The sequence below is a fragment of the Ovis aries genome, chromosome 26 (assembly GCF_016772045.2).
Source record: "Ovis aries strain OAR_USU_Benz2616 breed Rambouillet chromosome 26, ARS-UI_Ramb_v3.0, whole genome shotgun sequence".
Taxonomy (NCBI): Eukaryota; Metazoa; Chordata; class Mammalia; order Artiodactyla; family Bovidae; genus Ovis; species Ovis aries.
The window spans coordinates 34,382,152-34,395,523 of record NC_056079.1 but is presented as its reverse complement, the minus strand read 5'-3'; the positions used below and the strand labels follow the sequence as shown (position 1 = coordinate 34,395,523).

The following is a 13,372-nucleotide window of genomic DNA, read 5'->3' as shown; positions in this document are numbered from 1 at the left end:
TTTACTGAACCAGGAAGAAATACACCACACTCATTTCTTTTTTATAAAACTTTTAAATTTTATTTGTTAATTGGAGGATGATTGCTTTACAATCTTGTGTAATTTTCTGCAATAAATCATGAATCTGCCATAGGTATACATATGTCCCTGCCTCTCAAATCTTCCTCTCACCCAATCCCACCCCTCTAGGTTGTCACACAGCACTCATTTCTTTTCAGCCCTGAAAAATATTCTATTGTCAGGATGTACTTTGATTTGTTCATCCATTCAGCCATTGAAGGACATCTTGGATGTTTCCAAGTTTGGGTGATTATGATAAAGCTGCAATAAACATCCCTGTGCAGGCTTTTGTATGGACTTAAGTTTCATTTTTCTCTCCTCAAATGATGAATGTCAATGTTATTTCTGATAAAATGGACAGTGATAATTAACACGTCAAAATAAACAAAATATGCCAAAAATTTACTTTCTTGGATTACAATTAATCTTCCTTCAACAGGCAGCTCACAGTTTTAACTCTTACAGTCTTCAGAAAGTCCATGATATTGGTGCCTCCAGTTCCTTTACTTTCTGACTCTGAAGCTTCTTCCGAGCTTCTTTCCACCTTGGATTGCCGGCTTGCAGGAATCATGATGTATTTAGTTACTATTCCCAAATGGTAGTTTCTCAAGGAGACCATAGCTTCCACGCACTCATTGTAAGTTTTCTGCAGGGTAGCATTGCCTTTTGAAAGAACAAACTCACGGACCGAGGGCTTTGCCTTTAATGAGAGGAGAAAGCTCTGGTGAGCTGGTGGCATGTATGTTCTCATCTCCTGGAGAAATTCAGCAGCAAAGTCTGAAGGGACTGAAGACAAAGATGAGTTAGTAAGGAGTCTGAAGCAGTCTCCAGTCCAGGGAGGGAGGGCCAAGTGGGGCCAGAGTGGGTGGCTATGAATTTATAACCATCAAGTCAGCATCCTACTAATCCTGCTACTAGTAATGGTAATTACTGCAAAATACACTTAATTTTAAAAACCGTATGAGCTAAACTCATTCTTTTTTTTTTTTTTTTTGCTTCCTTTCTCATGTTCCTACTGGATTTGATCCTTCTAAGGACAAGGTAGATGTACTATACTTGATAGACTGTGATGCTGAGTCCAGGAGAATTAAAGGGATCATTTTAAAATAAGAGAATGAGCTCAGAAACAAACAAACAAACAAATAAACTTACTGTCATGCAACCCAAAGCTTTCCCCTTTGACTGTTCAATAGAAGTTTAGGAAAGAAAGAAAAGCAGAAAGAAGTTCTTCCTGGAGCTTCTTCCTCTGCTCCCTTAATCCCCTAGAAGGGATATAATGAAGGTGGTTCATCTTTAAACTTTGGTGCACGTGTTGGCCCTGGGCTCCCTGTGGGGTAGGTCAGGGAACTAGAACAGTGCCAAGCACCTCCACTCTCCAGCTTCCGCTTGTGGTCTTATCTCATTCGCAAACTTTCTTTCTCTTTCTAAATCTGACCTTACGTGTTCAGGTGATATTGGCTTCACCACTCAATCAGACCTCATAGACATGTTCAAATATCAAGATCAAGATGGTGTTGAACTTGGTCTGAGTTCTGGCCTCCCTGCTTTTTAGTTGGTAAACAGGGAGTCTGTTTATGAGCCTCTTTCAGTTTCTGCTTCTTCATGGTGTAATAAGATGACTGCAGTAAAGTCTCTACTGATTCTTCTAAAAGTATCTGATAAGCTCAGATAAGATGCTGATGGGAAGGCACTTTTTAGATACTATCCTATTAGCTTAAGTGATTCTGGTCATTTGTCATTTGCCACTCACCTCCACCAACAGTGTGCTGAATGCCCAGGAGAACATCAAAGCACTGAAAGATGCTGCTTTGGGCTGCACTGCCTCCAGCAAACTTCTTTGGGGTGTCCCAGACGCCTTCATACAGCAGACCCTCTGACAGCAAGGGGTTGCCTTTCCAACTAAATCAGGAAGGGAAGAATAATCAGTATTTTATCAATTGCTAAATTTTTGTATGTCAAATCTTGCAACAGAGGATGAGTGGAACGTGAAATGAGCTAGGCTTCATTGTACTTCTCCCATACTCCCCCTTCTACTCATGTTCAAGCAAGAGAATAATAATTAATATGGTTCTGAGCAAATTCAGCATAAGGATTCTATAAGTCAAATCTTACCTTTCACTACCAAAGGGTATTTCACTCTCTTTAAAATGACTAGCTTTCTTGTCCATACTCCAATGTGTGCCTGCCCAAGTAGTAACTAAGAGAATAGCCTATTTTTTCTTGCAACATGTATTTTAGGATATAAATTGTTTCTTAAACTGGATTGATAGTGGGTTCCGTCAGTGGAAATTTGTTGTCTTCTTTTTGTTAATTGTCTAAGTGAAAACAGAACCAAGCATAAGGCTACATACCCAGACAAGTATATTCGAAGAACACTGAAAAATAGGTTTGGGTCCACATATTCTAAAAAAAAAATAAAATAAAACAAAACAGATGAGATACACCTAATTAAGTAGAATCAGATATATTGGGAAAAATGAAGGTGTTATAAACAACTGATCTTGGATTTCAGTATAAGACACAAGAAAGGTACTATGTCATTCTGTGCAGAAAAATTCCCTGAGGTCAAGCTTTCACTCACCTGTCCTCTATCACCTGTGTACACTGAATAGGGTCTACTATGGGAGCAGCACATATCTTGTGACAAAGAGCCCGGGCCCATTCACCACTCATCCTCAGGAGACCAACTAAACTGCCAACATTTACTTAAGGATGCTTCATATGTTTACTGGGCTTCCCTTGTGGCTCAGTGGCAAAGAATCTGCCTGCCAGTGAAGGAGATGCAGGTTGGGTTCTCTGGTTCCAGAGAAGCCTGGTGGGCTATAGTCCATGGGATTGTAAAAGAGTTGGACATGATTTAGAGACTAAACAACAGCAACATGTTTTTACTGGGGCATAACTGATAAATTACTTACATAAAGAAACCCTAAACCTACACACAAAAAATAAAAATAAAACAGCACCTCCTGGAGCCCTAGGGACCACACCTCTGGGTGTCCCTCTCCAAAGCCTGCTAATGTCTTTGGTTTGAAGGCCAATCTTCTTACCAAAGCCCAGTGATACGCAGTCACATATTTGTTAGGCACATCCACTAGGGGACATTTCCTTTTGCAAATTCTTGTTTATGTACTCTTTTTGTTATCGTTTTTAGCTGTTAATTTTATGATAACTTTCGAACCCCATGGCTGTTTTAGATGGCTTTCTAGTTAATTTTTGTAAAAGCAGAATTCATAGAGAGTTCTTATCAAGCAGAAACTAAGTTTTTCAGAACTTACATATCCTGCACCTTTGGCAAGTTGTTCCAGAATTTTTAGTGGAATTCTGGCTTCCCTGTTTAGTACTTATATTATCTTGGGTCATTTATCTTCTCTCTCAAAATTTAGATTCTCTGAATATAATAAAACCCACCACATGGAAAGTACATAAAACAATTCAGTGAGATAAAAAGAAAACGCAAACACACCCACTATGTGAGAGTTGATTTTGCTTCCATTTCTCTGCAAGACTACATCTAGATAACCAGAAACATCTGAGCATGGTCTAGCATTTGCAAGGCACACAATACTTGCCATGAATTTGAGAAAATGCTTTCTTGGCTTTGCGCAGGCTGGAAGATATGTCAAGCAGTGCCTTCTGCAAAGTATCTGTGTCTTCACGTTGTACTGCATCAAATATATTGGGGATCACCTTAAAAAAAAAAGAAGACAAACACTTCAGATTTCATAAATAAATATTGGCATAGAATAAAGTTCTTCTAAATCTTAATGCCCACAATAAATTTAGTATTTCCATTTCTTTCTTGGATTGGATACTCTTGGATTGTTTGACTAATTTCTATATGTTTAATTAAACTTGGGTTTGTCTTTATTAATGTATCACTTAGAGATAAGTTTATATAGTTTTATGTGTTTCTATCTCTAAGGCAAAAAATCATTAGCTTTTTGTCACTGTGAGACAAAATTCCAATGGCAAGTTGCGTTGAAAATATTTCTCTCTTATTAGGGCTTCAAATTTGATTCTAATTATATGGCTCTTACATTTTATATTTTAGAAGTGACAAAAAAAATAAAGTATTTATTTGTACCAGGGGATACTTTATCTCCAATTCAATCATAAAATCCTCTATTCAGTCAGGATCAAGTTACTTTATGCATAATAGTGATCTGCTGTTAAGTAATTGTTCTGCTTAAGTGAATCAAAATGCCCATTTTTCTGGACTGACATACTTTGATTGCAGAGGCAGCTGCTATTTCCACCAACAGAGAAACCAGAAAGAAGCCTTTGCCGCAGTCCCCACCAGGAAATGAGAACAGAATGTCCATGTTCCTAAGAAAATTAATCCAGGAAGTCAAGAATTTAGTAAAAATAAAAGAAAGAAAAGCTAAAAAGAAGAAGAAAAATTTAGTAACAATATTGATATATTTGTTGGATTCTTATTCATTTCCAAGACTTTTATTTACCCTCCATTTTCAAAATAATCTTGTGAGATAAGTATGGCAGGTTTACTATATCCATTATGTAGTTAGGAATATTAATGTTAGGTCTGTTGTCTAAGGTCATAAAATTAACAGTCCTTTAAGCTGGAACTTGAAATTCCATTCTAGAACTTGAAACTAGAAACATCAAGAGCATTTCTTTTTCTATTATCTCATCCATTTTTCACAAATTTATAAACTCAAGGTTTATAGAGATAACTGAGATATTGTTTACAAAAGTAGATTTTTGAATTAAATAAACATAGTATCCATATTTTCATCTGTGAGCCTGACTCAATTTCTCAGTGATATATCCTGCCTTACAAAGGAATTGATTGGGAAATTCAAATAATTGTTACACCTTATTTTCTTTTGCACTGAAGTTTTGTGTTGATGCAAATATGATCTCAGCATCAGTACACCTCTGAGTTTTATGGCAGTTAAATGTATGGTCTTAAACCATTTCCACACCTAACTTCCTGGGCTCATTGAATAAGATATTTCATCAGTTTCAGCCTCAAATGGGGCTGGTGAAATCATTCTCCCTTTAAAAACCTTCCGTAGCTTCCCCTTTAAAGATACTGTTTTAACCCCTTATCAGAGCCCAAAGTCCTATATAATATTTCTATAGTTTATTTCTTCATCCCCTTCCTATACTGTTACCTTCTTTATTTATGATGTATCAGTGACACGAGCCTTCCTTCAGTTCTGAAAATGCACTAAGATTTTTGTCATTTCAAAGCCCTCATTCTTGCTGTTTCCTCCACTGTGAACATGCTCAACTTTTCCTTCTTCTTCCTTTACTTTTTCTGGCCACATGACACATGGGATCTTAGTTCCCCAACCAGGGATAGGGAACATGCCGTGCACTGGAAGTCAGAATCTTAACCACTGGACCACCAGGGAAGTCCCAGGTTTTCCTTCTTCTAACCTATGCCTAGTCACTCTTCAAATCCAGCTTAAATTCCTTGCTATAGGATTCTTTCCTTGTGCCTTTTGTTTGACTTGAACTCATAGTCCTTTAATTCCTTAATTCTTCTCTTGATCATATAACAATTTACATAATTTTCATGCATCTTCTTTCCTCCAAATTAACCCAGTTTCATGAGGGTAAGCTTATTCCTGTATTTACTTTAGCTTCCTTAGCTCTTAGCCTCTGTTAAGTACCTAGGCCAAAAATAGTAAAAATTGGGTCAAAAAGAATAGTTTTATTACCTCTGGCCACTGAGGCCATGGGGTCATGGATACACAGATGTATGTGCATTTTGTACGTATGTTCTTAGCGACCCCATTGACTGCGGCCCAACAGGCTCCTCCGTCCGTGGGATTTTCCAGGCAAGAGTGCTGGAGTGGGGTGCCATTGCCTTCTCCATATTTATCTACAGATCGTCTTAAACTTACAATGGTGTTATATATCAATAAATCCATCTTCAGTTGAAGATAAGTTGAAAATTCATTCAATATACCTAACCTACCAAATATCAGATATTAGCCTATCAAATATTAGCCTTGTGGTCCTGCTAAGTTGTGTCTGACTCAAGTTGTGTCTGTCTCACTCACTGTGACCTTGGGGTCACAGTTATTGTGATCCCAAGGACAGTAGCCCGCCAGGCTCCTCTGTCCATGGGATTTTCCAGACAAGAATACTGGAGTGGATTGCCATTTCCTCCTCCAGAGGATCTTCCTGACCCAGGACTCGAACCCACTTCTCCTGTGTCCCCTGCATTGGCAGGCAGATTGGATTCTTTACCACTAGCCCACCTGGGTGCCCCAGAGTTTAGCCTAGCCTACGGTAAATGTGCTTAGAACATTTGCGTTAGCCTAGAGTTGAGCAAAATCACCTAATACAAAATCTAGTTTATAGTAAAGTGTGGAATATCTCTTGTGATTTATTGAATATTGAAAGTGAAAAGCAGAATGGTTGTCTGGGTGCGTGATGGTTTTAAGTGTATCAGTTCTTTACCCTCTTGACAGTGAGGCTGCCTGGGAGCTACACTGCCCTGCCCAGGATCACAGGAGAGTATGTACTGCACATCTACTTAGGGAAAGATCAAAATTCAAAATTCAAACTGAGTTTCTAGTGAACGTATATCACTTTTGCATCATCCTAAGGTCCCAGGGACAGGAGAGCCTGGTGGGCTGCCGTCTACGGGGTCGCAGAGTCGGACATGACTGAAGTGACTTAGCAGCAGTAGCAGCAGTAAGGTCAAAAAATCGTAAGTTGAACCATCCTTAAGTCAGGTATCATCTGCATATGCAAAGAAGACTTTTGTATTTTTTGCCTAAAATCAATTGGCCTTTTAAAAGAATGCACTTTGAGGGTAGTGATACATCCTTATTTATTTTGAGTAGCAGTAATTCTTTGAATAAAGAAGATGGAGTACTTACTCATAAGTCATGGGCCTTAGGAGAGCAGCCATGAAGCCGTGGATCAATTAGAAGATGGAAAGGAAACCAATGTAAAGATTAAATGGTTTTGAGTTATTTCATTTAATACTACTGATCTAGCAAAGGTAAAAAAATACATAAATTGTAAAGGTGTGTTTTTTTCAATATTTGTCAAGCAGGTGTCACAAGCATTTAATTTAGGACTTTATTAGTGAAAGAAACAATTAAACATGCAAGGAACACACGTGGATTGTCAAAACCAATCGGAAACCTTGTTACTAATAAGAAATTTTCAAGATCAAATCATTTCATTTTGTGGTACTCCCGCATCTAGAACACGCCTCTGCGGATACACACCCAAAGCCTCTGACCCTTCATTGTAGCAGATTCATTAGTCAATGCTTAGGAAGGGCCGAGATTTTAAGCAGACTCTTTTGAAAGCCCAGACATTGCCACTTCTACCGCCAAAGATGTGTTGATTCGACTCAATAGTTAAAATTGAAATTTGTAGAATCTCAAAAGAAGCCAGTCAAACTGATCAAACTGAACACTTAAGATATGTACATTTCATTGTATGTTGACAACACACCTCTCTCTCTCACATGCATGTATATTTTACATCTTAACAACAGAGAAGAAAGACATGCTGCCAAAGATTAAACAAATGACCAATTCCCTTTTGATTAAAATACTGTGAACACCTTTAATTCCTGTTATAATCACTGTTTACATACCCATTGGGATCTTTTTTCTTCCAGTTTGCCAAGACACAATCCGCATAAAGCAGAATAGGAGGCAGTCCCAGCTTCTCAGACAGCTGGCAGTAAGGAACAGCGATATTGCTTGGCAAGACCTAATGAAAACACGACTTTTAGTATTAACCTCTGAAATGTCTCACCTTTGCTTCTGCTTTCTGGGTGTCAAAAGATTAACTGTTCTACATAAGGGCCTGTGAAACCAAACCAATGTCATTGCCTCTTCCTCATTTCGTAACTTAAGTCCGGTACTTATTAAACCCTTACATTTGAGATTTGTGATGATGTGGACATAATCTGGGCATAGAGAGAACAAAGCCTAGCTAGAGGGCCAGAGGAAATCAAGGATGTATTCTTGACTTTCTAATGGCCTGGGAATCATTTGTAACTATTCGCTCAAGCATCCATCCATTCCCCAAATATTTGTTAGGCAACTCCTCTGCACAAGATCCTCAAGCTTCACAAATGCCGTGACAATACTCTTAGAGTTCGTTTACATTAAATGTCAACTGGATGTCAGTCTGTTGTGTTAGCATAAAAGAACATATGAAAATCTCCAGACCTTGCGGATGTCTTCATCGCCTCGACCCCACACATACGCCATGGTGATGTATCCCAGAACCAAGTGTGCCAGGCGCTGTGCCTTGTGGCCTCGGAGGCCATCAATGCTGAGCTTTGCTAACTGAGAATAAATGGAGAGATGGACTCAACTCAAAATATTTGATGCGATTGCCACAAAACCAAGTTAATGCTTTTAAGAAGCTGAAATAGAAAACGTGTAATATTTTTTCCAAACCTTCTCAACTTCCACACGTAGTTGGTTGTTGTTGATCAGTTCAGGCAGATTTCTAGCAATAGAGATCCAGGCATCATAAGGATGAGGGAGCTCCTCCTTAAAAAGAAGAAACAGGGCTGTGATTCACCAGTGGAAGTTCTTATCCAATAGTGGTGCCTCCACTGATGGTCCATGTTGTCTCTGTATCAATGCCGTGCAATGCTGACACACACTTAACCTGTCTAGGGCGAGCAGGCCAGGTATTGTCACCTGCACATGAAGAGCTCAGGACCTTCTCTGTGCTCCTCTTCTTCCTCTCATCTGTCTCCTTTGCAAAGATCCCTTGGAACATTTCATTGACATCTTCCTGACTATTCCATTCTATTAGGTATGCCTTCAGTGAGGAATCCTATGAATTATACCCTTTCACATTAAGTGATTTGTTATTGTTGTTGTGTAGTCAGTTGTGTCCAACTCTTTAAGACCTCATGGACTTAGCCTGCCAAGTTTCCCTGTCCACGGGATTTCCCAGGCAAGAATACTGCAGTGGGTTGCCATTTCCTTCTCCAGGGGATCTTCCCAACCCAGGGATTGAACCCAAGTATTCTGCATTGGCAGGCAGATTCCTTATTGCTGAGCTACCCGGGAGACCCTAAGTAATTTATTGCTGTCTGCTATATTTTTACTTCCTCAGCTAGATGTTAATTTTTTTTTGAATAGAAGGAAAATGAGATTTATTAAATGTCAGCAATGAGGCAGTTTTGCTTCAATTTTTTGTTTAATTATTTCTTGTTTAATTATTATAATGGCCCCCAAAGTTATCTCCATGTCGTAAATAAGACAAGCAAGGCTCAGGCAGATTTATGGCTAGTTTTGTGCACATAGTTCATTGTAATGCAAACATAAGGATTTCCAACTACTGAAAGATGTTTTCTCTTTTTACATCTCACTATCTGAAGGCAAGGATTATATCATATTTTTAATTCTATATTTCTTAGCACGGTACTAGGCATGCAAGAGATGCTGTATATTTGTTGTATATATGTGCATACATATGTATATATATATGTGTGTATATGTATATATAATTATATGGTACAACAGCCAAATTTTTGGTCAAGTATGTAAAAATGAAATCCAAATAAAAGAGTGTTCTAAATAAGACTGCTCAGTGTTATGTGGCAGCCTGGATGGGAGGGGAGTTTGGAGGAAAATGGATGAGTATGTATGGCTAAATCCCTTTGCTGTCTGCCTGAAACTAAAGGAAATCAGTTCTGAATATTCATTGGAAGGACTGACGCTGAAGCTGAAACTCCAATTCTTTGGCCATCTGATGCTGAAGAATGACCCCGATGTTGGGGTCATTGAACGCAGGAGAAGTGGACGACAGGGGATGAGATGGTTAGATGGTATCATGGACATGATGGACATGAGTTTGAGCAAGCTCTGGGAGTTGGTGTTGGACAGGGAAACCTGGCGTGCTGCCATTCATGGGAATCAGACACGACTGAGCGACTGAACTGATCGACTGAAACTATTATAACAATGTTAATTGGCTATACTCCAATACAAAATAAAAAAAAAAATTTAAAAAGACCCCCAAACCCAGAATCTAGTAACTTAAGTCCCATGTCACTAAATGGAGACAATACTTAATTACAGTTTCTGCCTCTCCCAGAGTGGAATCCTAAACCAGTCACTCCGGAATCCCCTGGCCAGCAGTAGTGAACCGATCTGCTCATAGAGACCTGCTTTTCTCTAAAGAAATGTGACCTCGATACAACCAATCCACTCTGTGGGGATGACTTCCTTGTTTCTGCTCTCTTCTGCCTATAAAAGTCTTTCATTTTTGTACAGCTCCTCAGAGTACTTTCCTTCCTGCTGGTTGGGATGATGCCCATTTCATGAAGCACTGAAGGAAGCCAATGACGTTTTAAATTTTACTCAGTTGGTTTTCGTTTTTAATAAGTGCCTCCCTGGGTGTTGTTTCTAATCGTGTCTCAAGGGAAAACATAAAAACCAAAGAATTAAGTCACAGCCTGAAATGAGATTCAGAGTCCTGAAAACTCCCCAGGCCTTCTTCATTAAGCTGCTTCCAGATGTGCTCTTGGGGGCACCAATACTGAATTAAGGGGAGAGGGCATAAATTGAGTTTACCTGAAACCAAGGTGAGTGAGGCTTTAAGCTTCAAAACCAAGTTAATATTATAAGGAAGCTATAAAGTATGAAGACAAATGTAATAAAAACTTCAAACCTGTTCAGGGGCTGCAGAGAATTGGCTAGAATTAGTCAGGGCAAATTTTTAGGAATGAAAGATCTAGGCAGTATATTCACTAGATAATCACCTTTCTTGTGTTTGCTCTGAATTTTTTCTCCCTAACCACAAAACTACTGTGCTCTGATGGTTTTAGTAATACATATTTTCTCTATTCTGTGTTTCACCTGCGGTTTGTGTAGCGCGTCTGAAATTCTTATTGGGGCTACTTTCCCCAAATAACAGAAGTACTTTATTATGTGTCCAGATTAGTGTCTTATTGGATAGAATTTTCAACAAATGTAAAATTCAATCAATAATATCCTTCTGGTTCAAAGGATGCCTGAATGATATATTATAAATTAATAAAGGGTAACATAGAGGGTCATTCAACTCCTGATAGATGAGAGAATGCATTTTGCATCTACGTGAAATCAGAAGACAAATTATTTGGCTTTACAGTTGGAAGGTGATAGATTATAAGAGATGAAATGGGTATTTTTGAACCTCTAATTTCCAGGAAAGATCTTCAGTGAGGAAATAAAAGTAACCTCTAATTTTGTTTTCATCCTGTTTCAGGATACAAAATCTAATTTCATAGGCATCTCAAGTAGCAGCATTGTTTTTTAAATAGCTCAGGAAGTGTTTTATTTTGATTTAGTTTTGGGGTTTAGCCCTTGGACTTTGTTTTAGAGGTCTACATAATTACTTGTGGCTTCCTTGGTGGCTCAGATGATAAACAATCTGCCTGCAATGTAGGAGACCCAGGTTCAATCCCTGAGTAGGGAAGATTCCCTGGAGAAGGGAATGGCAACCCACTCCAGTTTTCTTGCGTGTAGAATTCCATGGACAGAGGAGCCTGGTGGGCTACAGTCCATGGGGTAGAAAAGAGTCAGACACAACTGAACAAATTTCACTTACTCATTCACATAATTATTGTGATTATTTTCTTTTATAAGAGAACTAACTTTATAGGGAAATAAAAAATAAATTTGATATGAGAATTTTCAGTTTCTGAAAAAGTTGTGGTTTTTTTTTTTTTTTTTTTTGTACCATTGATAAATATTTCCTCAAAACATCCAGTCTTGGCACTTGTGCACTTTAGTGAAGAGAGAGTAAGTCTGAATATTATTGATTTGAAAATATAAAGTAAGCCAGTTGCTTTTAGCAATAAAATTAAAACATCTGCTTCACTTTCTTCAATTAACTTAATCATGTGAAAATTAGATTGTGACAAAGAATTTGCTTTAGATTTGCCTGTATCAACCAAGGTATCTACTAGATGTGATTTCTAAATATAGTTAGATTCTGACTAAAATACGTATTTGTCACACTTAAAGGTTATCTCTAGAGTCTGGATTCTGTTCCAGTTACAAGTAAACAGGTACATCCTGGTATACAGCATTGTCACAACATGTTACTGGCTTCCAGAAATCCTCTCCTGGAATCTCATGAACTTCATTAAAACCAAGAGTAGGAAAACAAACAATAACCAAAAACCAAAATAATGCCTTGTGTTCTTTCCTTCTCTTGAGTTAGGCAGTGTAGCATAATAGATAATGGTTTTCAGACAATGGATTCTGGAACCAGACTGATTAGACTCACTTCCTATCCCTGTTATTACTAGCTGTGTAAGTTTGGCTAATTACTTAAAATCTGCATGGCTTACTTTCTCATGAGGAAAATGAGATTAATAGCATATATACCTTTCAGGATGGTTGTAAAGATGGAGTAAGTTAACATTTGTAAATTGCTAAAAATGAGATAGAAGTGTGTGATGATTAAAATATTAAAGATAAGAGGTTTTCACAGCATTCTTGGGAAGATAACTTAGGAAGCTGTAGTCTTAAGACACACATTTATTCTAATGCCTTGCCCTTTGTAGCAAAACCTGTGGGAAAAGCATGCAGGTCTAGCAGGTCTTACTCTCTCTAAGCCTGAAACTTAGGCTTAGTAAATACCAAACAATATTAATACAACACAAAGTTGCTTGATGCCCCACCTCAAAAAAGTCAAAGCAGGAACACATGCTTTGCTGAGAAAGTGGGTTCCTTTGGCTCATGGATCATTTATTACTTTTTAAAAATTTTTTTCAAAATACCCTCTGAAATGTGATTGTCTTAAACTAAAATACCTCTATAGTTACCTTCTCTCATCACTCTCTGTACCTGTGTAAGGTGAGTAAGAGGTGCTTCTAAGGCTAAGTTTCTAGGAAGAAAATTTTAGGAAAGTTAACTGAGATCCCTTTATTCAAACTCTGCCTCCAAAGAAATTACTGAATCACATTTAATCAGTAGAAGTTGACTTATCCAGGTAAGTCAAGATAAGAAAACAATTTTGCCCATATTCCAGTGTCCTCTCTTACCAGTGGAAGTGGCAGAGCAAAGCCCACATCTTCATCTATATGGTATTCCTTAAAGATGGTCCATGACTTTTCCATAGGAGATGACTTGTCAGCTGCCATTCTTGCAGTCTGCTCTGTTCCTCCTCAGGCTAGAGCAGTTTCAGAGCATCTATTTATTACAGAGGTTGCCATAGCCAACAACCACAACTCACCACATAGGCAGTAGGAAATGACTTCCACTTTTGGAATAGCTTCACTTTCTACTTTCTTTATCTGTAGTTTGATGAAAAATAAAACTACAAAAGCACAACTGTTCATCAC

The 13,372-nt window shown here is 38.2% G+C and overlaps 1 protein-coding gene across 1 annotated transcript; it reads right to left on the bottom strand.

The window, feature by feature from the left end:
- Nucleotides 1-463: 463 nt before the first annotated feature.
- Nucleotides 464-13,171, bottom strand: IDO1 (indoleamine 2,3-dioxygenase 1). The gene is given in 10 exon segments (NM_001141953.1): nucleotides 464-846; nucleotides 1,811-1,959; nucleotides 2,412-2,463; nucleotides 3,630-3,747; nucleotides 4,287-4,386; nucleotides 6,924-6,938; nucleotides 7,658-7,776; nucleotides 8,241-8,360; nucleotides 8,475-8,570; nucleotides 13,073-13,171. Coding segments are annotated over 10 exon segments (1,233 nt in total). The 3' UTR covers nucleotides 464-481.
- Nucleotides 13,172-13,372: the final 201 nt, after the last annotated feature.